Genomic DNA, 27,322 nt, shown 5'->3' with positions numbered 1-27,322 from the left:
AATTGGAAGAGTCCTTCAGAAAGACAGTTGTAGAGTGGATTTCTATTCCCTTTACTCTCCTAGGAAGGCAACAGTATAAAAGATGAGGCATATCCATTATCTATGATCCCAACCACAGTTTGGATAATGGACCTTTCCTTATGGAAGTATGAAAGAAGAAAGACTGAAACCACTGCCAAGTCTTATGAAAAACAAAGAAGTAACATCTTTAATGATAGTTACTTTACAAAATTTGTACACAAGTAGTTCTAAACTGCATCATGCCTCCATCAACTCAGTTTAGAACATAGTTTAAATGCCACTTTCTGACTTTCTTCCTCTCTTAACAATGAATTAAGGTCATCATAGCACCTGCCAGTTATTTTGTAATACTACAGGTACATAGATATTCTAGTAACTGTTTGACCATTGAGCTGGCTTGATCTTTACATTATGGTTCTTGGTTATAAATTAATAACATTAAATTAATGAGACAGATGATGCTTTGCTGAGATTAAATCACGGTTCCCAAGGAGACAAGAATAGGTAGTTACTTGGGGATTAATTTCTAAAGCCGGCGAAAATTTCATATACTCAAAATTACTTGGAAAATCCCTTAGGAGAGGAGTATGAGGTCACTTAATGGATCTAACACAGTCAGTTTCCTTAGTATTCTAACAGATTTTTGAGTCATGTCGGTTCTTATCAATTAAATAATAATAATAAAAAGCTTATTTCCACAAAGCTGTACTGTGTTGTTATATAAAAGAAAGTTATTCTTAAAATACTTGCAAGAGCAAAGAAACTGCCATAAGCACGAAAGGCAAATAGGAACAACAGATCAGCCTCTTAATCTTGTGTCTGCTCTGGGCCCATGTGCACTGAAAGGAACCCTAGTTTGAATGAAACTCAGACACAGCTCCATTACTGCTTTTTTCATATCACTTACATTACAAATGTAGGTTCAAAAATCACTTGACCATAAAAATATATTATTTTAGGGGCCTCCCCTGTGGCGCAGCGATTGAGCGCTGGGTTGCGAAGCTGCCCGCAGCCTCTGCAGCCCCGGTTTAATCCCCGGCTGCTCCCCGGCCACTGGAGGAAGGTCCCACATGGCGCGCAGACCTCTCCTGCCGCCCGCTGCTCCCCTCAGCAGTGTACTTAGGTCCTTCTGCCTGCTCTGCTCCCTGCTCTGGCTCTGGTGAATTCTCTCACCCTCCGGTGCTTCTGACTGTACCCAGTGCTTGTATAATAAATAAATAAAATAAATCTTAAAAAAAATGTATTATTTTACTGGCATTTATTTCAAGTTAGGTAAATGTAAATAGAGTCATTTATTTTACTGGTATAATTAAGCAGAACATGCACATAATAAAGTTTTCAAAATTAGTTTTTACAAGGAAAAAAATGAGTCACCATTTCTTTCTAGAGAATTCAAGGACCCCTAAAAGTATATTCTCGTAAAATCAGGGTTCTCCAACTATAGATACAGAGATATAAAACAGTTGCTACAAAAAAAACGTGCTAACATCTTAAGCTCTAAGGGCAGGTGTATACCTGCTTAGCAAATGTCACTGAAATAGGGGCACCTAATACATGACACCAGCTGCACAGAGGTTTTCCTGGAGGCTGTTGAAAGCTGGCTTAGCAGACAAGCTTCAGTGCTAAATAAACCGACACTGGAAAAACTCTTCAAAAAAGAATTCCTTTTGAAGCTGTCATGGCAGCGAGTTAGCCCCTTTTGATTTTATATTCACTGCTATGTGACTAGAAATTACTAGCTTCCATTTGTCCCATGGCAAGGAAGAGAAAATGCATTTATCCATCCTGCAAGGAGATGACTTTCACAAATGATGGTCTGTGCTGTCCCTAAAGAGATCAAATGGAAGGCAGGCAGGCTGGCTCAACGGCGCACTTTTATAATCACTCTGGGCGGGAGGATGTTATGGCACATCTGATGTGGGAACACTTCCCTGTTTCCATCTTTTATGAATGCAAATTAAAAAAAGCTATACCCAAGCTTGTGATTGCCACAATTTCTTCTCTCAGAAACATGATCATGCTCCAGAATCACACTTCTAAAAGAGTGAAATGGAAAGACAGTAGCAAGTCAGGGCAGTAATGTTTATTTAAAATGCGCCACTACATTTTATTTATTATACTGAGGTGATAATGGTTTACAACACGGTATGTGATCCAGAGGCACAGGGCTCTATGTCTTTAAACTACTGACTGACTTCTGAACTTTGTGTTGAACTATACTATACAGAAAAGTCCACAAGCAAGAAATAGAGCTTTAGGATTTTTTTTTTTTTTAAACCAACCACCTTTCAACTATTACTCAGATCGAGAAGCAAAAAATCTTCTACTTGGGTACCCTTCCTGAGTACCTTGGGTACCTTCACTGTTTTAAATTTTTAATATTTAAGGATTTATTTGTCTTTTTGTGGCTAAAACTAGGAACATTTAAGTGCTTGCCCACTAGCTTCATGGACTTTGACTAGGCAGTTTATTATATCCGGTTACTAAGAAATATTTATTTTTTAATCTTCCCTTTCTCTTAGGAAAAGTTCTAACAACCATTTTTTACTTCTGCATCTTTGTTTTTAATATGTATTCATTTGCAAAATGTTGTTTCCTTTTGCATTCTTTTTTTTTTTTTTTAAAGATTTGTTTATTTATTTATACAGCACTCGGTACAGTCAGAAGCGCAGGAGGGTGAGAGAATTCACCAGAGCCAGAGCAGGGAGTAGAGCAGGCAGAAGGACCAAGTACACTGCTGAGGGGAGCAGCGGGCGGCAGGAGAGGTCTGCGCGCCCGCCCTGCGGGACCCTCAGAACCGGCGCTGCAGAGGCCACGGGCAGCTTCGCAGCAACCCAGCACTCAACTGCTGCGCCACCGGGGAGGGGGAGGCCCTCCTTTTGCATTCTCCCAATTGTTATCTATTCTTCATATTGAATGCTGAACATACCTGAAAATATCTAGAAGCCATAGAGAGAGTAGTAGGTAAAGTGAATAACAGAATGAACAGGCACTTCAATAGTTTTGATCAAAGAAATCTTTTAAAACCAATTTGAAATAAAAAGCTAAAAATTTTTCTTATATAAAATGTAGTATTATGAATTTATGAGTTATCTAGAGGGTATTTTTAATATATATAAGAAGCTTACGTTTTACCTTCTTAGGAAATTATCTACTATTTTTGTAACAATTGTATTGCTCTCCCTCTTGTATTTAACTTACACTTCTAAAGGCTCTTGAGTGATAAAGAAAAGGTAATCTAGGAGCAACACCATTTTATTTTGTTTTGAAAACAAGAAGCTTATAGTCTGCAAAAGCTATAATTTAATAGGAACATACGTTTTTTGAAGCTCAACCTCAAATTAGCGGCTACGATTTCAACCTAATTATCTTCATCAACTTAAAATACTATTGTGTATTATTTTAGTTTCTGAATGAAAAAATAAATCCACAGCATCTAATTTACATATAATTATGCTTGCATGTAGTTCTTGGTATTAATTAGGGAATACCCTTTGAACATTATTGCTAATATATTTGATTTAACAGTAATCTCAGTCTTTAATATGTTGATGTTGTAGTGTGGTATGCATCGTAATATAACAACATTTATAAAGCACTTCTGAAATGAGAAATATATAAATGCTAACTATCAATACTACCTAATGCAAAATTATTAAAAGTCCCCAGTGACCCAAATTATCACTCAAAATTTCCATAGACCTTAGGCAGGTCTCCACACTGTGAGATTAAGTGTCAGTGTAGATGGGTCTGTGGTTACTGACCAGATTTGGTTCTCCTTTTAGTTACTAATAGGTAGTACATTACACTTAAGTTGGGTAAGAGATAAGGAATATTTGTAAAGAAATGCAGCCAGAAAAGTGTGAAGGAAGAAAAACAGCCCCACCAGATGGAAGAGTCTTAAGGGTTTTCAAAAATGGAGAAAAGAACAATTAAGATGTAAATAGAAGAAATGAAGTACCAGATGAAGAGTTTCCAAATTGGAAGAGAAGAATGTTTCTGGGGCCTCGCTGGTGGTGCAAGGGGTTAAGCACAGCACTGTGAAGCTATCTGCAGCTTCTGCAGCATGAGTTCGATCCCCAGCCAGCCAGGGAGCAAGCCACATAGTGCAGCAGACCTCTCCTGTCTTGCCCACTGCTCCCCTCAGCAGTTTATTTCAGTCAGTCTGCATGTTCTGTTCCTCATTCTGTCTCTGGTGAATCCTCTTACCCCCCACACCTCTGGCCTGTACCCCAGTTCTTGTATGTATAAATAAATAAATCTTTTTAAAAAAAGAATGTTTCTGTCAACAGAGGGGTTATAGAAGTCTCTTCTGGACTTAGGGAAGGTTTGATTTTATTGTTTTAACAGAATATTTTGAAAATATATTTAATTTTTTTATGAACTGCTTTCTCTGGTCATGTATTTACTGTTTCCCTACATTTGCGTCTTTTCCATTAACAAGACAATTAACACAAAATGAATCATTAGTAAATGGGAAACAGAAAAGGCAAAACCTAGCTTTTCTCCCCAATGACTCTCTTCTTTTCTCAGAATTTCTAGAATGCGGTAAACAAACCAGCACTTCAAGGTAAAGAGGACAACATAGGAGGGTAGGAAACCAACTATAATATGTTCTCAGTGAAAAATAACTACATTTCTTTTTTTAAAAATTAATTTATTTATACATACAAGAACTGGGGTACAGGCCAGAGGTACGGGGTGAGAGGATTCACCAGTGACAGAGTAGGGAACAGAACAGGCAGAATGTCTGAAATATGCTGCTGAGGGGAGCAGCAGGCAAGTCAGGAGAGGTCTGCTGCGCCATGTGGGTCACCTCCCTGGCCAGGGATCGAACTCGTGCTGTAGTGGCTATGGATAACTTCATAGTGCTGCGTCTCAATCCCTTGTGCCACCAGAGAGGCCCCCCTGAACTACACTTCATTGACACTTAAGTGTATCTCCTACTAGTTTTTAAGTATGCCAATGGGCAAGCAACTCCTTTAATTCTCCTCTAAATTTCTTTTGTTTAAAAATGTAATATGTTTGTTATTAATTTAAATGGAATTGACTGATGACTCTTTAGCTCTGACCAGCTTTAAAACAAAAGTCAATAATTATTCCAGATTAAGAGAGCATGAATTGTAAAGGAGAAAATGTAGGTAAAATATGACTTTCTTAAAAAACAACTTGAAAATAAACTCTAAATGTGAAAACTGAAAAGCATGCGGAAAAGGTTTTTTCCCCTTAAAAAATCATGTAAGTAAAATATTACATTATTCAATATTTAAGTATTTAAAAAGAACACACCTTAAAAGACAAAGAACATTCTGAATATATTCTTTAAAAAAGAAATAATAATATAGTGCTTTACATACTTTCTCATAACTTAGTGAAAGAAATGTAACCCCTGATACGTCATGGCCATACTTAAGTATTAAAATAAACAGGTGTCCCATGGAATGAAGATGAATAAGGATCATTAGTCTTCCATAATTAACAAAGCTGGAATTTAGGAAGCCAGAGAATCTGAGAGCTCACGTATAAGTGAAGAGGTTGGCAAGAGCAAAATCAAAACCAAAAACAAACTACAGGATAATGGGCTCCTTTTGATTCATTTGAGAGATACTGAATAGTCCTGAAATCATTCTTATGACTCATATCAAGCTGCTTGTTTATAATGAAAGTTAGAGAAGAACATGAACATCAGATTATAATTCTTCTAAAATCAGTAGGATTATGAACAACCTGATTCAGAAATAGCCCTACAAAAGGAAAGTGGATTACTTCATACATCAGAATGAAATGGCATAAATGAGATGAGGTAAATGATTCTCATCTTTATTCATGTTTATTCTGTGGTGCATGAATGAGTCCCTTCCTAGTGCTCAATGGACTTTTAGAACACTGCATTATTTGTTTTGCACAGTTAAAGCATGAACTTTGGAACATTTACAAACTAGAAATCCAACACAAATTAAATTCTTTTAGTTTTTAGTGCTATACCACCTTAGGCAAGTCACTTAACCTTTCTGAGCATCGATTTCCATTTCTATAAAATGGAGAGGTTGGATTAGATGGTCCCTATCTCATACTATCAAGTAAAGACTGACTTCAGTCTCTCGAGTTAAAAAATAAGTTCTTCAAGGGTCTCCCTGGAGGCACAGGGTTAAGTCTCAGCACTATGGAGCTATCACCAGCCACTGAGGCCTGGGTTCAATCCCAGGCCAGGGAGTTGACCCACATGGCACAGAAGACCTCTCCTGTCTCGTCTGCTGCTCCCCTCAGCAATGTAGTTCAGTGGAGCTGCCTGTTCTGCTCCCCACTCTGTCTCTGGTGTCTCTCATCCCCCATACCCCTGGCCTAGAACCCAGTTCTTAGATGCATAAATAAATAAAAATAAATCTTAAAAAAAATGTGTTTCAAAACCAAAATCATACACAAGATTTATGCTTTTTACACTTTTCTTTCAGAAGGAAAGAAAATAAAAAGCATCATTTCCTTTCTGACAGTGCCTTCTGAGCCATTGTTCAATTTCTTCCCTTTATCTAAAAAGACCTAAGATGCTATAGAATTTCAGGGAGGTTGAATGTTATCTTCTTAACAATCATTTCTCACTTGGAGTTGGTCTCAAGGTCTCTGACCTGTGACTTTCTAGTTTTTGTCACTCTATTCCACTTTAAAAAACAATCAAAAAAAAAATGGAAGGTTATAACTTATTTTTGATCTTCTTCAAAAATGTTTATCTAGATGAAGTGTAAAGGAGGAACATTTGCATACCTATATAGAGCGGTAGAGAGGGGAGTGTCCAAGAAAGTCAAATGTGCATTGCAAGTGGCTTCTACTATTACAGCATTTTAAAATCCAAACACGAAATTGTATGAAAAACTTAAGAATAAAAATAAACTCCTTCAAATTTCTAAGTGAAATAAAATGCTGGAATAACCACAGAGTAATTAAATGCACTTTCTCTTTTCTTTCAAAGGATCCCTTCTCTTAAGAGAATTGAGATTTAATTACACTTATTTTGGTAAATGCAAATTATTCTGCCAGTGTCCCAGGAGATTATCCTGATGTACCGGTAGCAAAGGAATAGAACTACAGCAGTAATTTCAATCATTACTAGAAAAATTTGAGCCTCTGTTTGTCAAATATTAGCTTGCATAAAAATCAACTGGACAACCAATTAAAATTTCAGAATCCTGGCCCAGTGGTAGGCTGGTAACACACCAGTTCTCTGAAAAAAAAAAAAATATGCATGTATGTGTGCTGTGGTGTAAACTCTGACAGTTATATGTAAACTTATTAGTTTTATTAATATAAAGATGAAAAGCACACAATTTACAAATAATAACACATAATACTTTTTATTTTAAATCCCATATTTTCCTTAATTTTTGCTGAATTTTTCCATAACCACGCTATGGTTTTAAAGGATGAGTGAGCAGTTTAAACAAGAATTCTTGCTGTTAGAATTGCACTTGCTTGCCAATGATGTAAGTAAAATTTCCACTGTATTGGATAATAGTTTTTCAAGACTGGAAGACTACTTCAAAATTTTTGGCTATTCACAGGCATTACTGAAATCTTTTTCATTGTTTTCTTAAATGCAAACAACCAACAAAATAATAGATTGAGCACTGATTTGCACCACTTTTTAATTTTCTGGTTGTAAATCTTTCTACCATCGTCGATATGAAGCTGCCAGTGTGCCACTGGATTGCGAAGAGATGAGGAGTCAACACACCACTGACAGCATTTCTGTCACACAGAATAAACCACAGACAACAGTAAAATTCAGGAGTTGATAATTTTTCAGTATTCATTGGGTTTCTTTTCAATGATGACTGTAATTAACAATCATCTCACAAAGTATCTGAAAATAATCAGCTCTAATGGGCCAGTATGAGTCTGCTCCACTGCACTTCTGTGTGGTCCCTACCCCCTGGACATCTGATTAGTAGACATGGCTAAAATCTGAAATTTTAACTTTAAAAAGAATATCAAGGGGATTCTGGTGCAAGTGGTCTTCAGATTAGATTTTGAGAAACCTTGACCTAGACTTGTACTTTAGAGATAATTCTAGTAAAAACTTCCAGCTAATTTAATCCTTTAAATGAAACAGTAAGTTCAGTTCCTTTGTTTAAGTAAACAGGCAAAATTTTTTAAGTGTAAAAAATTCAGATAAGGATATGGGATTCTTTCATTCACTGTGAATTCAAATTGGAAAAACTGTTTTGTTAGGTAAAACCCCAAAATTCCGTTTCCAGAAATCTACCCTGCAGTAGAAATACTGCACGGTTTTAGGTAACATGGTTACCTAAAACATTTCTAACAATAAAGTTCACCCCATTATTGCTTATAATAGCAAAATATTCAGTACTTGAATATCTTTAATAAGGAACAGGAAATATAGATTACAGTATATGTGCTCAACAGCATACTAGGCAACCATTATGAACAATGGAATAGCTTCCCATGTGCTGCCTTAGAAATACACCCCGAGTACATTGTTAAATTAAAAACAACAGCAGATGCAGATCTGTAGACAGTGTGATCTGATTTTAGTACACAAAAGAAGAAAGTGCACATATAATATCTGTGCTTCTGTGTGTATATGGAAAAGATGAGGTAAGCTATAAAGAGCTGGCAGGTATAAAAGGTAGTTACTTGGGGGTGGGGGTAGAAAGAAATGGCAGTGGGCAGTGGGCTTCAAGATGGTATTTTTCCTTTTAAATCTGTATGCTTTTTCTTCTTCAACAGTTTTTTTGAATGATAATTCACATATCACACAATTCATCCATTTAAACTGTAAAATTCAATGATTTTTATTATATTCAGATATGAGCAACTATCATGTCATATGATAGATTGTTTTTAAATACTGTGATACTGAGGCTAATTCTTAAATTTTTCTTTTAAATGCATTTTTTTTGGTATTTTCTGAAGGATGTCTGGGAGTTATTATTTTAATGGAAAATATTCAAATATATTCAGAGTCCTCCAGACCTTCTTAGCATTTTAACTGATAGCTCAAGTATTAATGAATAGGTTTCTTTGCTTTGATATTGGAACCTTCTACAATTCTGAAATCTGAAAAGCTCTGGAAGTCTCAAATTTTTTTCATAATGCTTGGCAGCAAAATCTCATCTAAATGGATGTGAAGCTATTTATGGTCTTTATTTGCCCGTTGCAATCAGACTAGTTGAACTTTTTGCTACAGGAATTATTAGTGTATTTGATTAAGGATTATGAGACAAAATCACAAAGGTGAAATAATGTGATATATGATTTACACTCTTCAGTACCTTTCAAAAAAGTTTAATGTTCTTAATTCCAAACCTCATCTGGTTGAAAGCAACTGCAAAAAGGTTTGTGTCTCTGTATCAAGGAATATTAGAGAAACAGAAGTGCGGGTTGGGGAGGGAAGGAACGAGGCTGTATGAGCATCACAGCTGTGGGAAAGAAAAGGAACCACACTTTCATCTTTTTTTCTTTTTTTTTTCTTTTATGTATTTTTTACATCATTTTTCATTTTTGCACAATGTATGCATTTTCATCTTGGTTATATTCCCCATACAATTCCCACCCCCGCCACTTGTTTTGATCCTCCTCCCTCCTACCCCCTGTAATGTGTCTCTGGATTATAGTTGCTTATTGATTTTGATTTTTACTTTATTATAACTAGTCTTTTTCCTGGTCCCTTATTCAGGTTTTCTAAATCCCTGCTATGAGTGAGACCATCTTTTTCTTTGTGGCTTATTTTGCTGAGCATGATCCCTTCCAGCTCTACCCATGTTGCTGCAAATTGCATCTTTTTTGATTGCTGAGTAATATTCCATTGTATATATGTACCACATCTTCTTGATCCAGTCATCTATTTTTGGGCATTCGGATTGTTTCCATAGCTTAGCTTTTGTAAATTGTGCTGCTATAAACATAGGGGTGCAGGTGCCCTTTGGAATTAATGTTTCTGTGTCCTTTGGGTAAATACCTAGGAGCGGAACTGCTGGATCATATGGAAGCTCTGCCTCTAGCAGATTGAGAAATCTCCACACTTTCTATAGTGGTTGGACCAGTTGCATTGCCACCAGCAGTGCAGAAAAGTTCCTTTTTCTACACATCATCGCCAACATTTGTTGTTGCTAGTTTTTTTTTTTTTAATATGTGCCATTCTCAGTGGTGTGAGATGGTATCTCATTGTAATTTTGATATGTATTTCCCTGATTACAAGTGATATTGAACATCCCTTTTATTATTGAAACAAAAAAAAATCAAACACTTGGGAATAAACCTAATAAAAGAGGTAAAGGACTTATACAAAGAAAATTATAAAGCTCTGTTAAAAGAAATAGAAGAAGACACAAAGAAATGGAAGGACATCCCCTGCTCATGGATTGAAAGAATTAACATTATCAAATTGGCCATCCTACCAAAAGGAAACGCATTTTCCTTTTTTATATATATGTAAATATTTTATTTTATATAATTCTTACATCTTTTTTCATCTTTGCACAATGTATGCATTTTCATTTTGGTTGTATTCCCCATACAATTGCACCTCCCCCCTTCTTTTGACTCTAGTCCTTCCTTTCCCCGCCACTCCCTCCCCCTGTTATAGGACAGGGAGAGGGGCAGCCCAAAACCCCGCAAACCTGCCTATTCTAAATGGGTTCTGCCATCCGCCGCATCAACACAAAACATAGGAGACTTTAATGAAAAGGAACTTTAATAAAACTAGGAAACAATACAGGTAAGGCAAAGAATCTAGTTTCTAAATCAAGCACCCAAAGTTACCCGTCCCCTCGTGGGTAAAAGTCCATCCAAATGGGATTGGCCCAGAGCAAGGCCCCAAGGCCTGCCACAAGTCTAAAGCATCTTCCAGTGGGGACCCACAGAAAAGGGTCACAAACAACCGGACAAGCCCAGAAGGAAAAGAGCAAAATCAACATCAAGATAAAAGCTGCCATTGTCACCTCCCCATGGGTCTCACCCACATCTGTGTCACCCAGTCTACGACCAAAAGACAAGCGCAGTTTCTTCACGTGTCTCTAGGCTCCATGCGCCTCCTCCAGGTCTCCTTCTGGCTCCATCCTGCTTCCTTCCTCCATCTCTTCTGCAGCTTCTCTCTTCTCTTCCTGCTCAGCTCCACCCTCTCTTGGGTGGGGCAGGGAACCTCCCCCTTTCCTGGGGATCACCCTGTTACACCCCCACCCAGTATGTCTCTGGTTTATAGTTGCTTGTTGATTTTGATTTTTACTTTGTATTGATTAGTCTTTTTCCTGGTCTCTTATTTAGGTTTTCTAAATTCCTGCTATGAGTGAGACCATCCGTTATTTTTCTTTTTCTTTTTGACTTATTTAGCTGAGCATGATCCCTTCTAGCTCCATCCATGTTGCTGCAAACTGCATGTATTTATCTTTTTTGATTGCTGAGTAATATTCCATGGTGTATATGTACCACATCTTCTTGATCCCCCTTTTTTTTTCAAAGATTTATTTTATTTATACAAGAGCAGGGGTACAGGCCAGATGTGCAGGAAGGTGAGAGGATTCACCAGAGATAGAGCGGGGAACAGAACAGGCAGACTGATGAAATACACTGCTGAGGGGAACAGCGGGCAAGACAGGAGAGGTCTGCTTGCCATGTGGGTTGCTCCGAGGCTGGCAGGGATCGAACGGGCACTGTAGAAGCTGCAGACAGCTTCACAGCGAACACTGTGCTCAACCTCTTGCGATACCAGGGAGGCCCCAATGGAACCACATTTTCAATAAAACTTCTGGGGGTGTGTTTAAGCAGGGCTTCCTTTCCTGCAGTGGAGAACTTGGACACATTATGTGTCTCTGGAGTAAAGGACCCTGGTCAGAACGAAACTTCCGCTCTATATTCCCAAAGGAGATTAGGATGCTGACCATGTGCAGGCAGGCCAGGATCTATTCAGGGAAGGTGAGGCTGCATTCTAGAGAGGAGTCCTCTCTTTCTCTCTTTCAGTATGAAGACTCACTGGCTTTCTGGCATCTCCTTGGGGGTGGTGGAAGCACATCCTCCGTATTTGCAATTTCAGAGGAGAATCTCAAATATGGAAAGACATGCAGAACATGCAAAAAAAACATGGTTTTAAATAGTATCCATGGCTTTGCAAAGAAGTAAGTTAAAGAAGCCTTGGTATATTTCAATGTAAGGATGCAAGATGAAGCTACTTAAACAGATTGATAGAAGACAATGGAAGAACTAATAGGGAGCAGCAACCAGTCCCTACTATCTCTGCAATCAGGTATCAGGGAGTCGAGAACACTCTAATGCTTACACTTTAGTCAGAGTAATCAGTTTTATATTGGAATGAAATAATTTTAAGTGTAGCTGCCCTGCCACTGATCTATGCTCCATCTTGCTCAAAATGCATTAGCGAGGGATTTTCCTGGGCTCACAGTTTCAAAGCTTTTTCCAATAGCTCCCTGTAAGAGGCAGAGATGCAGCAGATGTCCAGTGGAATTAAAATTCTCTGGAGTCCTGTTTTCCCTTCCTCCTGACAGTGTCTGCATGCTCTCATGCTCCTTCAGCTGTGGTGAATTAGGATCCCCTGGGTGTGCACGTGGACAAGTGTGTGTACATGAATGCAAGCCCCATGTCTGCTAATGTCCACCTAGGGTGTTATTCCTCCCTTTCTGTCCTGCTCCAGTTTCTTTTTAAATTTGTCACTCTGGCCATAATTATATTTATGTGCTCGACTCTGACCACTCTAAGACTATCAGAGGTGTTTGGAAGATGCCCTGCTTCAGCACACAGATTATTTTGAGCTGAGAACAATGAAAACCCTGAGGTTCCTGGAAATTTTTTTGCTTTCTTCTACTACCCAGTCACTGCTCCCTCAGATGACCTAGAGAATGTAGTTAGAGGGAGATCACCTAGGTTAGGTTTTTTGGTTAATATATCCTCTCTGAGAAACATTTCTTTCCATTGAGAGTAGAGATGAAAGGATCCTCTCTTCCTCAGGTGAAGACCTACCCACTCTTTGTAGTGTCCAGGCTCTTTACCTCATAGTTGGTTTAGGAATTAAGCCATTTCTCCCAGACTGAAGGTGAGACCAGCATAACTGTTAACACATGACCAAGGGGTACCCCAGAAATCCTAAATTTGCATGTACTAAAGAGGTCTGGAAATCCGCAGGCACAAGAGCAAAGCACACTCTTAGTGTGTAAGATATTTAATAGGATTAGTGTGCATAGATAGGGAACAGAGAGAGGTTAGGTTATTTTTCCAATGAAACATCCCCTCATGGGTAAATGTCCAGCCAAACAGAGTTGGCCCAAAGCAGGGTAGTTGAGGCCCTTAGACTTCTTTCCAGAAGTCTAGGGCACCTTCTGGTGGGGAACCATAGGAAAGGAGTTTTGAAAATCCCAAATGCTGCTACAAAGGGAGATACCACATCAAGATAATCATTGCTGTTGTCAGCCTCCCTGCGTGTCTCTACCCAAGTGTCTCTTCCAGGTGTCTCTACAGTTACCTTCCCAGCAGTACCAGGTGCAAGTTTGGTCGTAGAAACAAGAGCTCTTTTTCTTTTTCTCCTTTTTTAACTCGTCCTACCTACCTTCTCTGTTACAATCTTTACCTGGCTGCTCAGCTCCACCCTCTAGTTCCCAGTAGCTAATCCAAGGTGGCTGCATGTCAACAGGGGCAGGGAACATGGTACCTCTCCCTTTTATGAAGCTACCTCTGTAACTTCATCATTGTTGTTCCCCAGTGTGCATGCACATTATTAAGTTGACTTTTCCTTTCTTAACCTGTGTGATGTCTTGATAATTCAAGTAGTCCATGAACCTAAAATGATGAGGAATTCTTACCTGCACCTAAACACACACACACACACACACACACACACACAGACACCATGATTTGTGAACTTGGCCAGCTAAATTACCTATTTAAAACAAACAAACAAAAATATTTTATCCTTAAGACCAACCAATCACTAAGGCAGGCAGAAAGATACAGCTTAAACAGAGAAGCTTATAAAAACAGTATGCTGCAAAGAAAGTTCTTCAAAACTGCCAGGTTGGACATCAAGGAAAATAATTGCTATTATGACCAAAAAATAAACAAATAAAATAAAAACTGGAATGAAGTTATTCAGAAGCCACATCTAAACAAATAATAACCAGGACAGAATAATCAAAAAAAAAGAGTAAGGAGAAATCAAATCTGAAAGTCACCAAGTAAAGGTACTAATGTTCCCATTGTTTCACTCACAAAATTTGTTCTAAGGCTTTGATTCAGAGTCTACTTATTTTAAATTTACAAATAATTACATGACACTTAGCTCTCTGGGTTTCACCTCTAAAACATCAATTTTGGCCAAGGGAGAAGAGTAACTCCAGGAAATCAAACTGAGAACATAAAATCTCCTCAAAGCTAAGGGTGATCTTGCTGCATCCCTGCCCCTCTCTCACGACTGCTGTGCTGACAGGCATGACCACAGTTCTGGTTTTATCTGTATTTGACCCTCTTAGAGGACAAGCTATTGAGTTGATATGGTTGCTTGACAACAAAGGCTATGGAAAATATAGCAGATAAGGCAATGAACCCAGTAAAATAGATGAACCTATCTATTCTAAGTTCTGAGGGAAATTATCTGATATCTGGGATCATTATGAAGCAAAGGGGGAGAGGTAAGGAGGACAACTAATATTTATTGCCAGCCTGTATGTTGTCCGTTGTAGGCATTTAATGTTATGGACATACTAAAGGGCAACCCCAAAGGGAAATGGGATGGCCTGGATGGGATGTGAGTCCTCACCTGTATGCTTAAAAAGACTCGGAACAAGTACCAAGGGCAGGACTTGTCTATGTGTATAGACAAGTTAATAAAGGATTTATTTATGAGGGAAATGAGAAGAGAGGGCGCACAGGGAGTGATGGAGATTTATCGATAGAGTTGGTATTTGCCAGTATTTGCCTTCCTCTGCACGTGGAAAGCATCAATGAATTTTTAGGTCAAAATAAATTATAACCAAAGTACCCTCCTCCCAATAATGACATCACTGGTAATGCTGCCTAAGCTGGAGCCTTGGACTCATGCTGAAGGCAGGCAAACCCAAGTCCCCTCCAGTCAACATGTCCTCCCTTTCTTTCAAGTATGGCTGCTTAACTCCACCCTTCATTCCCAAGTATGGCTGCTTAACTCCACCCTTCATTCCCAACAACCCCCTTCAAGAAGTCAAGGGTTATGGAAGATCCATGGCATGATGGGAGTTGTAGTCAGCTACCTAGGATCTTTTTGGCATGGAGGTGGGAGTGGAGTCCTTAATACATTAGTCGGTGGAGTTCATTCAGGGTATACCGTTCCCCCAACAAACATATCATACGATATTCTAGGAACAATCCCCTCCATGTTTTAGCACACAAACAAGCAAAGCCATGACCTGGATTTAAAGTCTGTGAAGCAGCTGGGCAAAATTCGACTGCCAGAGAGTAAACATTTTCAACTCCCACTAACTGAAGTAGAAAAAGAAATTAGCACACAGAAGCCTGGAGACCCCTATCCCCATTCAGTAACTGAAAAAAGTCTATGCACACACAAGAGCAAGGTACCCAACCCCTACTAGTTTAGAATCTTAATCTCATGCTGGGCACCTTTGATTGTACAACTCCTATCTTATTCCACTAACAGGATGCTATGACCTGGTGGTCTTGTTAAATAAAACCCATTCAGGAACCCATTTGAAACCCCCTGCCTGGTCAGAACCTGTTTAGGACCCTATTATGAGACTCTGCCTCCTAAAACTAAGCAGTTATTTATACCAGCAGCCTTGAAACCCAGGGCACAATTCTCTTTTGAATCTGTCCACACTCACTCTCGAGTGTATGCTCTAACCTGCAACAAAGCTTCACTACTAACTCACCTACTCTCACTCCCACCAGGACTCTTTCCTCCTCTGCAGAGATCAAGTACCCCTAGGGTCCCTCAGCACCCTCTGGGCCCCATCATAATGATGAAGGAGCTGAAAAAAAGTTTTAAACAATGGGCCCTTATCTTTGCAAGGGCTAACAGTGCATTCTTTAGAAAGTAGGCAATTAAAATCCTAGTATTTGCCTTCCTCTGCATGTGAATAGCATCAATAGATTTTTTTTATAATAAATTTTATTGTTATATTCCCCATACAATTGTAGCCCCCCCATTCTGACCCCAATCCCTCCCCTCCCGCCCCCGCCCCCCTAAAAGTGTCTCTGGTTCATAGTTTTTTGTTGATTTTGATTTTCACTTTCTTATAGTTATTCATTTTCCTGGTCCCTTATTTAAGTTTTCTAGATTCCTGCTATGAGTGAGACCATCTGGTATTTTTCCTTTTCTTTTTGGCTTATTTCGCTGAGCATGATCCCTTCCAGCGCCATCCATGTTGCTGCAAATTGCATGTGTTTATCTTTTTTGAATGCTGAGTAATATTCCATGGTGTATATGTACCACATCTTCTTGATCCAGTCATCTATTTTTGGGCATTTGGGTTGTTTCCAAAGCTTAGCTATTGTAAACAGTGCTGCTATAAACATAGGGGTGCAGGTGTTCTTTGGAATTGATGTTTCTGTGTCCTTTGGGTAAATACCTAGGAGTGGAATTGCTGGATCATATGGAAGCTCTATGTTTAGTAGGTCCAGAAATCTCCACACAGCTTTCCACAGTGGTTGGGCCAGTTTGCACTCCCACCAACAGTGCAGAAGAGTTCCTTTTTCTCCACACCCTCGCCAGCATTTGTTGTAGCTAGTTTTTTTAATATGTGCCATTCTCACTGGTGTAAGATGGTATCTCATGGTAGTTTTGATTTGCATTTCCCTGATGGCAAGTGATGTTGAGCATTTTTTCATATGCCTGTTGGCCATTTGCATTTCCTCTTCAGAGAAGTTTCTTTTTAGCTCTTCTGCCCATTTTTTGACTGGATTCTTTTCTTTGTTGTTGTTGAGTCTCATCAGCTCTTTGCAGATTTTTGTGATCAGTCCTTTATCATTAGTGTTGTGTGCAAAAATATTCTCCCAGTCGGTGGGGTTTCTCTTTATTTTGGTTATTGTCTCTTTTGCTGTGCAGAAGCTCTTTAATTTGATGTAGTCCCAGCTGTTTATCTTTGCCTTCACTATCACTGCTTTGGGTGATGTGTCTGTAAAGATGTCTTTGATGTGCAAATCACGTAGTGTTTCGTCTATATTTCCTTCTATATATTTTATGGTTTCGGGTCTTATGTCTAGATCTTTAATCCATTTTGAGTTGATTTTTGTGTATGGTGTGAGGTAGTGGTCAAGCTTCATTCTTTTGCATGTAGCGACCCAGTTTTCCCAGCACCATTTATTGAACAAACTTTCTTTGCTCCAATGCATAGTCTTTGCTCCTTTGTCAAAGATTAGTTGACCATAAATCTGTGGGTTTATTTCTGGATTTTCTATTCGATTCCATTGGTCTGTATGTCTGTTCTTGTTCCAATACCATGCAGTTTTGATGATTATGGCTTTGTAGTATAGTTTGAAGTCTGGGAGTGTAATGCCTCCATTCCCTTCTTTTTTTTTCAGGAGAGCTTTGGCTATTCGGGGTTTTTTGTGATTCCATATGAATTTCATCAATAATTGTTCTATTTCTTTGAAGAATGACATTGAAATTTTGATTGGAATAGCATTGAATCTGTATATTGCTTTTGGAAGGATGGCCATTTTAATAATGTTTATTCGTCCAATCCACGAGCAGGGGATGTCTCTCCATTTCTTTGTGTCTTCTTCTATTTCTTTTAACAGTGTTTTATAGTTTTCTTTGTATAGGTCCTTTACCTCTTTTGTTAGATTTATTCCCAAATATTTGATTTTTTTTGTTTCAATAACAAAAGGGATGGTTTTTTTGATTTCTTCTTCTTCAGATTTATTGTTTGTGTATAGGAAGGTTACTGACTTTTGCGTGTTGATTTTATATCCTGCCACTTTACTGAACTGATTGATGAGTTGAATTAGCTTTTCTGTGGAGTTTTTGGGGTTCTCTATGTATAATATCATATCGTCTGCAAATAGTGATAGTTTGACTTCTTCTTTTCCTATTTGGATTCCTTGGATGTCTTTCTCTTGTCTTATTGCCCTGGCTAGGACTTCCAGTATTATATTGAAAAGCAGTGGTGAGAGTGGACATCCTTGTCTTGTTCCAGATCTTAATGGAATTGCTTTCAGCTTTTCACCATTGAGAATGATACTGGCTGTTGGCTTGTCATAGATGGCCTTTATGATGTTGAGGTATGTTCCTTGTATCCCAAGAATTTCAAGGGCTTTTATCATGAATGGGTGTTGCACTTTGTCGAAAGCTTTCTCAGCATCTATTGATATTATCATATGGTTTTTATATTTCTTTTTGTTGATGTGTTGGATAACGTTGATTGACTTTCGGATGTTAAACCATCCTTGTGCCCCTGGAATGAATCCTACTTGGTCGTGGTGAATTATCTTATGGATATATTGTTGGATTCTGATGGCTAAAATTTTATTGAGGATTTTTGCATCAGTGTTCATTAGGGAGATTGGCCTGTAGTTTTCCTTTTTTGTGTTGTCCTTGTTCGGTTTTGGTATTAGTGTAATGTTGGCTTCATAGAACGTGTTTGGTATTGTCCCTTCCTTCTCAATTTTTTGGAAGAGTTTGTGAAGGATAGGCACTAATTCGTCTCTGAATGTTTGGTAGAATTCATTTGTAAATCCATCAGGTCCTGTGCTTTTGTTTTTGGGGAGGTTTTTGATTACCATTTCAATTTCGCTAATTGTAATTGGTCTGTTTAGGTGTTCTATTTCTTCTTTATCTAGCTTTGGGTGATTGTAGAGTTGTAGGAATTTGTCCATATCCTCTAGATTGTTAAACTTGTTTCCATATAACTGTTCATAGTAGTTACTGATTATTCTTTTGATTTCTGCTGTGTCCGTTGTGATTTCTCCTCTTTCATTGATGATCCTGTTTATTTGTGCTTTCTCCCTTTTTTCCTTTGTGAGCCTGGCTAGGGGTTTGTCTATTTTATTGATTTTTTCAAAGAACCAGCTCTTGGTTTCATTGATCTTTTGGATTGTTTTTTTAGTTTCAATTTCATTTATTTCTGCTTTGGTTTTTATTATTTCTTTTCTTCTACTGGTTTTGGGGTTTTTTTGTTGTTCTTTTTCTAGATCTTTGAGCTTCGAGATTAGGTTGTTTCTTTGCGTTCTTTCTTGTTTCTTGATGTGAGCTTCTATTGCTATATATTTTCCTCTTATTACTGCTTTTGCTGCATCCCATACATTTAGGATATTGGTGTCTTCCTTGTCGTTCAATTCAAAAAATTTTTTAATTTCTTCTTTGATCTCTTCCTTAGTCCAGTGGTCTTCCAGTAGTGTGGTTTTTAATCTCCATGAGGTAGGAAAGTTCCTTGCCTTCTTTTTATGGTTTATTTCTAGTTTGATGCCTTCATGGTCAGAAAAGATGGTTGATATGATTTCAATCTTGGTGTATCTGTTGATGTTTGTCTTGTGCCCCAGTATGTGATCGATCCTGGAGAATGATCCGTGTGCGCTTGAGAAAAATGTGTACTCCATTTTTTGGGGGTTTAGTGTTCTATAGATGTCTGTTAAGCCCAATTGCTCTAGGTCCTTATTTAGAGCTTTGGTTTCTTTACTTATTTTTTGTTTTGTTGATCTATCCATTGTTGATAGTGGTGTGTTGAAGTCTCCCACTATGTATGTGTTTTCTCTGATGTCTGTTTTCAGAGAGGACAACAGTTGTCTGATATATTTTGGTGCTCCTTCATTTGGTGAGTATATGTTAATGAGTGTTATTTCTTCTTGAAGTATTGTCCCCTTGATCATAATGTAGTGACCATTGGGGTCTCTTTTTATCTTTTTGAGTTTGAAATCTGTTTTATCTGATATAAGTATAGCTGTTCCTGCTTTCTTTTTTGGTCCATTTGCTTGTAGGATTGTTTTCCATCCTTTAACTTTGAGCCTATTTTTATCTTTTGTAGCTAAATGTGTTTCCTGGAGACAGCAAAAGGTTGGGTTTTGTTTCTTAATCCAGGCTGCAACTCTATGTCTTTTTATTGAAGAGTTTAGTCCATTTACATTTAGAGTTAATATTGATATGTTAACATCTGTATTTGCCATTGTGTTTGTCTTTCCTTTGATTTTATTTATTTATTCTTTTAATAACTTTTTTTTTTTTGGCCTTCTTTCATTGTTATTCGTCCCTCTGAGGTTCTGGCTTTAGGACTCCTTGTAGTATTTTTTGGAGTGGGGGTTTAGTTGCAATGAAATTCCGGAGTTTCTGTTTGTCTGGGAAGGTCCATATTCTTTCTTCAAAGAGGAAGGAGAGCTTTGCGGGATAGAGTATTCTTGGTTGGCATCTGTTTTCTTGGAGTCTGTTGACTATGTCCCTCCACTCTCTCCTTGCCTGTAGTGTTTCTTCGGAGAAGTCTGATGTCAGCCTGATTGGCTTTCCTTTGAATGTTATCTGTTTCTTCCCTCTTGCCAGCTTCATTATTTTTTCCTTGTCCTGGATTCTAGGGAGCTTTACTATTATGTGTCTTGCTGTATTTTTCCTTTCGTCGTGGAAGTTTGGTGTTCTTCTTGCTTCTTGTATATCAATTTTCAGCTCCTTCTTCACATTTGGGAAGTTCTTTCAATTATCTCTTTGAATATTTTCTCTGTTCCTACTTCTCTCTCCTCTCCTTCTGGTATTCCTATAACTCTTATATTTCCTTTCCTCATGGAGTCAGATAGTTCCCGAAGTCTTTCTTCATTCTTTTTCCTTCGTACTTCTCTTTCCTTTTCTGTTTTGGTTCTTTTTATTTCTGTGTCTTCAAGAGCACTTATTCGTTCTTCCATTTCATCAATTCTGCTTTCATTGCTTTTCCCAGAATTCTTTAGTTCTTCCACTAATTCTTTGATCTCCTGCATTTCTTTTACTTCCCTCTTTAGGGACTCAATTTCATTCTTCTGATCGTTGATTATTTTTCCCTATCATTGTTTTCCTTTATGACTTCTGTCAGTTTTTTAATCACGGCAATTTTAAATTCTCTTTCTGGAAGGCTCAGAAGTTCTTCCAAGTTACTGTTGTTGCAATCTGGGGGCTGGTTTTCTTTTTGTGGTGTGCTTTTTCTCTGGAGAGTTGCTAGGTTGCGTGTGGTTCTTCTCCTCCCTACTGTCTGTTTTCTAATTTGCCGTATGCGTTGGGACACTGTGTTGTTGGGATGGCCGGCATCTCGGGTGAGCTTCTCTGCTCCCCTCTGGTTCCTCTAGGAGTCATCTGTCAGTTTCAAGCAGTCTTTATTGGAGAAAGGTCCCTGTCCTAAAATGTCGATGTGGGGACACACTCCCCTGTGCGCCTGGTCTGCCCCGGCGGTAGGTTCCTGCTCCCCTTCTGGGCTTGGACTGCAGGCCAGAGGTGGTCTGTCGTGGGTGAACTTCCCCCGCTCACCTCTGGCTCCTGAGGAAGCCTTCTGCAGGTAGTCTTTACTGAAGAAATGTCCCTGTTCTAAAATGGTGATGTGGGACACACTCCCTGCGCGTCCGGTGTCAGGCACACTCTTCTGCGTGCCTGGTCTGCCCTGGCTGTGGGTGCTCGCTCTCCCTGTGGGCTCAGACTACTTGTTCGGAAGGGGCCGGGTGTGGGCTAACTCCCCAGCTGGCCACTAGCTCCTTCAGGAGCCTGTGCTGGCTTCAAGTCGCTAGGTGGCGCCAGAGATCTCTCCTAGAGCCCTTGGGGAGCTTATTTTCCACCCCGTGGGACAGGGAGCAGAGCGGGGTGGCTTTGGGGTGCTGTGTCTGCCTTGTGCCCCACCGTCGTGGGGAACCCACGCCCCTAATTTCGTGCCCCGGGTCTCAGTTCCAAAGCCCTCAGTTCCAGGACGCGGGCTGTAGCCCAGTTCAGTGGCGCGGGAATGGCGCCTTTTGCACCGCTCCTGGGCGCCTGGTTCCTGCTTACTCAGGGAGGGACCTTCACCTCAGTGAGGACCTCCGCGTGTCTCCCCGCAAGCCTAGGTCGTCTCCCAAGCCTAGGTCGCAGGCGCGGGGACCTGGGCAGCCGCTATCCCGGTCTGCACTTGCTTTTCAAGCGCGCCGAGCGTGCCCTTTTCCGCGCAAGCTTACCGGCAGCCCGGGCTGTGTGCGCGTCTCCCAGGGTCTTTGTTCTTCTCTAATGGTGCCCGGAGCCCTTCCAGCATCAATAGATTTTTAAGTCAAAAAAAATATGACCAAAGTCCCCTCCTCCCAATAATGACATCATTAATATCAATGACTCACTGTTCTATCTACATAAACTAAAGTTAAATTTGTGATCACTGGAACAGTTCTCACGGAGTGAAATCTGTTGGACTGTTTACATCTGGGGAAGATTTCTATACAAAATGCTTGAAAACTACAGTACTTAAAGAGAACTTTATCTTTCTGGAATTGAAAATGACTTGCTCTAAGGGCTCTAACTAAAATTTTATAATCTGCATTTTAGTAATATAACCCTAGAAATTTAGAAACTAAACTTCTTACAGCTCATGTAAAGGAGAGTTGAAAACAGCATCCCTAGGTCTCATTCAGACCATTTAAAATATAAATAGTAAACATTCTAATGAAAATGAATCTTTCGATTATATTCCCAGATACATGTATAAATGTAGGTGCATTTGTATTTTGAGGCTCTGTTAATGGTGTGGAAATAAGGGGATGTATATGTGTTCTGCAGCCTCAGTAATACCTACGAATTTTCCTATATTCACCAAGAGCTTAAGGACACTAGTTAGTTAGTAGATTGGAAATTTTGCCAACTCAGAGATGATCAGGGCTTCTCCATGTGGGAAGAGACCCCTACCACCATTATAAGAGTCAGTTTCATATCTCATACCTGTGAGAATGGCCCAACTCAAAAGACCAGAATCAACAAGCATTGGTGTGGTTGTGAAGAAAAACAGCCCTTTCACACTGTTGGTGGGAATGTGCACTGCTGCACCCCTGTGGAAATCAGCGTTGATGCTTCTTAAAGACTAAAAAAAGATCTGCCATACTGCCCAGAAATCCCACTCCTAGGCAGCTACTCCCGAAATACAAAAACACTAATTCAAAAGGGAAACTGTACTCCCATATTTACAGCAGCACTGCTCACGATTGCCAAGATATGGAAACAATGTAAGAGCCACCAAACAGATAAGTGGATCAAGAAGATGAAGTCTATATACACAATGGAATACTACTAAGCAATCACGAAAGATAAATTTGTGCCATTTGCTGCAACATGGATGAAGTTGGAATGGCTTACACTAAGTCAAATAAGCCAGAAGGAGAAAGATACATACTGGATGGTGTGACTTATATGCGGAATATAGCAATATGAAACAAAGGGTCAGACAAAGACAAACTTTAAAACCAATGCTTCAGAACTGACCATAGGTCTTCGGTTTTCAGAAGGGGAGGAGGAAAAGGGAGAGGGGTGAGTTGGGGTGGGGGGAAGAACACACAGGACTATGGTGATGGGAGTGCTAAGACGACTATACCTGAGGGGGGAATTCTCTACTGTCAAAACACTATCAAGGGTATAAAATACTGGTACTTTAGGGGCCTCCCCGGTGGCGCAGCAGTTGAGCACTGGGCTGCGAAGCTGCCCGCAGCCTCTGCAGCGCTGGTTCGATCCCTGGCCACCGGGCGAGGGTCCCACATGGCACGCAGACCTCTCCTGCCACCTGCTGCTCCCCTCAGCAGTGTACCTTGTCAGTCTGCCTGCTCTGCTCTCCCCTCTGGCTCTGGTGAATTCTCTCACCCTCCTGTGCTTCTGACTGTACCCAGTGCTTGTATAAATAAATAAATAAATCTTAAAAAAAAATACTGGTACTTTAATGATAAAAAAAAAAAAAAGAATAACAGTTCCAGTGTCAGTTGGTGTGTGCATGGGTTTTCTCTAGAAAGCTAATGACTGAAACCCTAGAAAGGAAAGGTCAGTTGTCTTAAGACAATTTCTGCAACAATCTCTAGAGAATTTTCTGTTTGGAGCAACACTCTATTGAAAGAACTTGGCCAAAAAAAGGGGAGTTGGGAGAAACCTCTGGTTCCAAGTACTCAAACTTTTTTAATGGCGGGACTTTGTCTTATAGTTTGATTTTTGTGTAACTGAACTACCAATAAAAACTGCTAGAGAGAACAGGAAACAACATAATTAGAAAACTTCTACCAGCATCAAAACAGATGTGAACATAGTCCTGTGTCTAAACATGAAAAATTATGACACCCTTGAAAAGTAACCAACATCCCCTATGTTTTATTGGTAACTATGATAAAAGATTGCATTTAGGGGAATTTATGTCACTTTGAAGGCTTTACAGGGACTATCATGACACTAGCTAACATTTACTAAGTACTGACGAGGTACCTGTATGTGAATGATTATGATTCTATGTTATAGATGAGGAGGGCAGAGGGGTTTCTAAATTTGATGAGGGTGAAAAAACTAGCACAGGCCATTATCAGGCCAGTTGGTCTTAGAGTGTGATCATAAAATCCTTGTATTATGCTATTGCTTACAAAGGGACATCCATTTCCAATTAGATTACCTTCTGTCTTCCATACAATATTAATTTATTAAATTAATGAATGTATAAAAAACAAGCCTCCATTAAAAAAAGCAACTATTCTGTTCTCCAGCAGCCCCAATCTTTTCTTCACAGGGCTCTTGGCTTTTACATGCATTCAAGTCTAGGACTGAGTGAAAATGCCATCAGGTTACTGCTCAGCTGATAAGCACTCTACCCACTTACAGCAAAAGTCTAACAAGGGTCTTTAGTGTCTGGTTTTCACCTTTCGCCTCTTCTCATTTCCTGCTATTTCTACCATTATATGTCACAGTCCAGGAATACCAAGAGTTCCTCGTGGACACAATGCTGCGTCATTCCCTTTATCTTTGCATATGTTTCTACTTTAGTCTGGAACATCTCTCTCCTGCCCCTGTCTAATGAGGGGCTCCTGATCACCTTTCAAGTCCCTGTTCTGGTTTCATCTTCTAAGAAGCTTTTCTGGCTGGTACTTGGTGTCCCCTGCCTTTCCAGACAGACCTATCCTCTCTGCATCTCCACATGCATTTCTAGTACTGCTTATAAATGCACTGCTTTTGTGCTTGTGTCTCCTGCTACAAATACTAAACTGCGGGCAGCAAGATTAGTCTGCCCAGCACCAGTACAGGTGTGACACTATGATTAACATGGGATTTATTAAAGTTGACTGCTTTTATTTATTTATTTTTTTATATATAGAGGCATTTTTTTTTCTTTATTTGTTTGTTTGTTTTGTTTATACATGCACTGGGTAGAGTCAGAAGCATGGGAGGGTGAGAGAATTCACCAGAGCCAGAGCGGGGAGCAGAGCAGGCAGAAGGACCGAAGTACACTGCTGAGGGGAGCAGCGGGCGGCAGGAGAGGTCTGCGCGCCATGTGGGACCCTCCTGTGGTGGCCGGGGAGCAGCCGGGGATCGAACCGGCGCCACAGAGGCCGCGGGCAGCTTCGCAACCCAGCGCTCAACCGCTGCGCCACCGGGGAGGCCCTAAAGTTGACTGCTTTTAAATGATGCATTTAGAGCTTCACATTCTGTGCCATTTCAAAAAACATAAAAGAAACTCAATTGGAGTTGACCCAAAAAGAAGAGTAATGACAATCGCCAATCTTGGTTGCCTTGAAAATGAGAATCCTTCCTCAAGTTAACGATTCTATTATAAGTAAAGAGCATCTAAAGAAGAGCATGGTAATCACACATAAGGTAAGGTATCTGGGGCAATGGCTGTGGAGATGAAGGAGGAGGTAGGCCTGTACACTAGTGCTGTGGCGAGGTCCTGGCGAGGTCCTGAAGTGGTCAGTGTGGATTAAGGCACAAACATGGGTCTGAGAGTTTGAGAACGTCCCAGGTATTGCAGAACCATTCACTTTCCCACTAATTACTGACAGTAATGTAAGTATATTACTATAGTTTCATTCTTTTTGACAGCGCTGCCGGAAGGAATCCCATAATAGTCACAGGTAGAGAAGAACACAGAGAAAAGCAAAACACCCTCAAATAAGAGAAGGTGTAATAGGGCTTTTAAGTGAATATAACTTTCAAAGTACAAGTTATTTCTTCAGTTGTGCCAAAATAGAGGAAACAAAAAGAGTTGTTTCTTAGTGGGAAGAAGGTACAATCAATTCTTCATTTTATCATATGGATGATAGTCTATATATTTTAAACAGCATAATTTTGAAAGTTCTGCTTACTTCCAACATTTCAAAACTTACCTCTAAAAGCACTAATATCCCCATAGTGTACTTGCAGTACAAAGTATTTACTTCCAGTCTCTCCTCCAACTCTGAATCCAACACCTAGAGTTTTGCAAAAGAAGAGAAATGTTTTAGAAATGGAACTCTAATTGAATTAATCTCAAGTGGATTCCCTATAAATTCAAATGGAAATAAAATAGCATATAAAGTGAAAGTATGCCGTACATAAAATAGAAAATAAACTGGGTATTCACTGAGAACGTCTACTATAATCTCTCATTCCTTCTTATAGTTCTGGTAGAATTCTATATATACTTTCTACTTTAGAACATTAATCACTTACACTTCAATGGACAATTCACTCATTTTTTTTTAAAGATTTATTTATTTATTTGTTTGTTTGTTTGTTTGTTTATACAAGCACTGGGTACAGTCAGAAGCACGGGAGGGTGAGAGAATTCACTAGAGCCAGAGCAGGGAACATAACAGGCAGACTGACGAAATACACTGATGAGGGGAGCAGTGGGTGTCAGGAGAGGTCTGCGTGCCATTTGGGACCCTCGCCAGGCGGCCGGGGATCGAACTGGCACTTTTCAACCCAGCGCTCAACTGCTGCACCACCAGGAAGGCCCCCAATTCACTCATTTTGAAAGAAATAAAATAACACAAACAAAATTCTGTCCTTGTTGATTATATACCAGATAAACATAAACCAATTGTTTCATTTGTATTGTATATATTCCTATTGACTTTTATTTTCTGATAGAATATGGCAAAGAGACTTATTAAGAGCATCTCAGAGGGATTACTTTTATTTTATTTTATTTTTTTAAGATTTTTAAAATTAATTAATTTATTTATACAAGCACTGGGTAGAGTCAGAAGCACGGGAGGGTGAGAGAATTCACCAGAGCCAGAGCGGGGACCAGAGCAGGCAGAAGGACCGAAGTACACTGCTGAGGGGAGCAGCGGGCGGCAGGAGAGGTCTGCGCGCCATGTGGGACCCTCCTCCGGTGGCCCAGGAGGAGCCGGGGATTGAACCGGTGCTGCAGAGGCTGTGGGCAGCTTCGCAACACAT

General features: G+C 39.6%; 1 protein-coding gene across 9 annotated transcripts in view; it reads right to left on the bottom strand.

Moving 5' to 3' along the window:
* The window catches only part of PAM (peptidylglycine alpha-amidating monooxygenase), a gene marked incomplete at its 3' end in the record, with an annotated part of 185,585 nt that overhangs the window by 86,911 nt on the left and 71,352 nt on the right, over positions 1-27,322 (bottom strand). For all 9 annotated transcript variants that reach the window (XM_084234220.1, XM_084234221.1, XM_084234222.1 and 6 more), the window contains one exon: positions 26,263-26,346. In XM_084234220.1, the coding sequence (XP_084090346.1) occupies positions 26,263-26,346 (84 nt within the window). The remainder of the gene's footprint in view (positions 1-26,262; positions 26,347-27,322) is intronic.

Source organism: Talpa europaea (genome assembly GCF_964194135.1).
Source record: "Talpa europaea genome assembly, chromosome: 5".
NCBI classification, from domain to species: Eukaryota; Metazoa; Chordata; class Mammalia; order Eulipotyphla; family Talpidae; genus Talpa; species Talpa europaea.
Note: the sequence above shows the minus strand (reverse complement) of the source record. Positions and strands in the feature narration are given on the sequence as shown.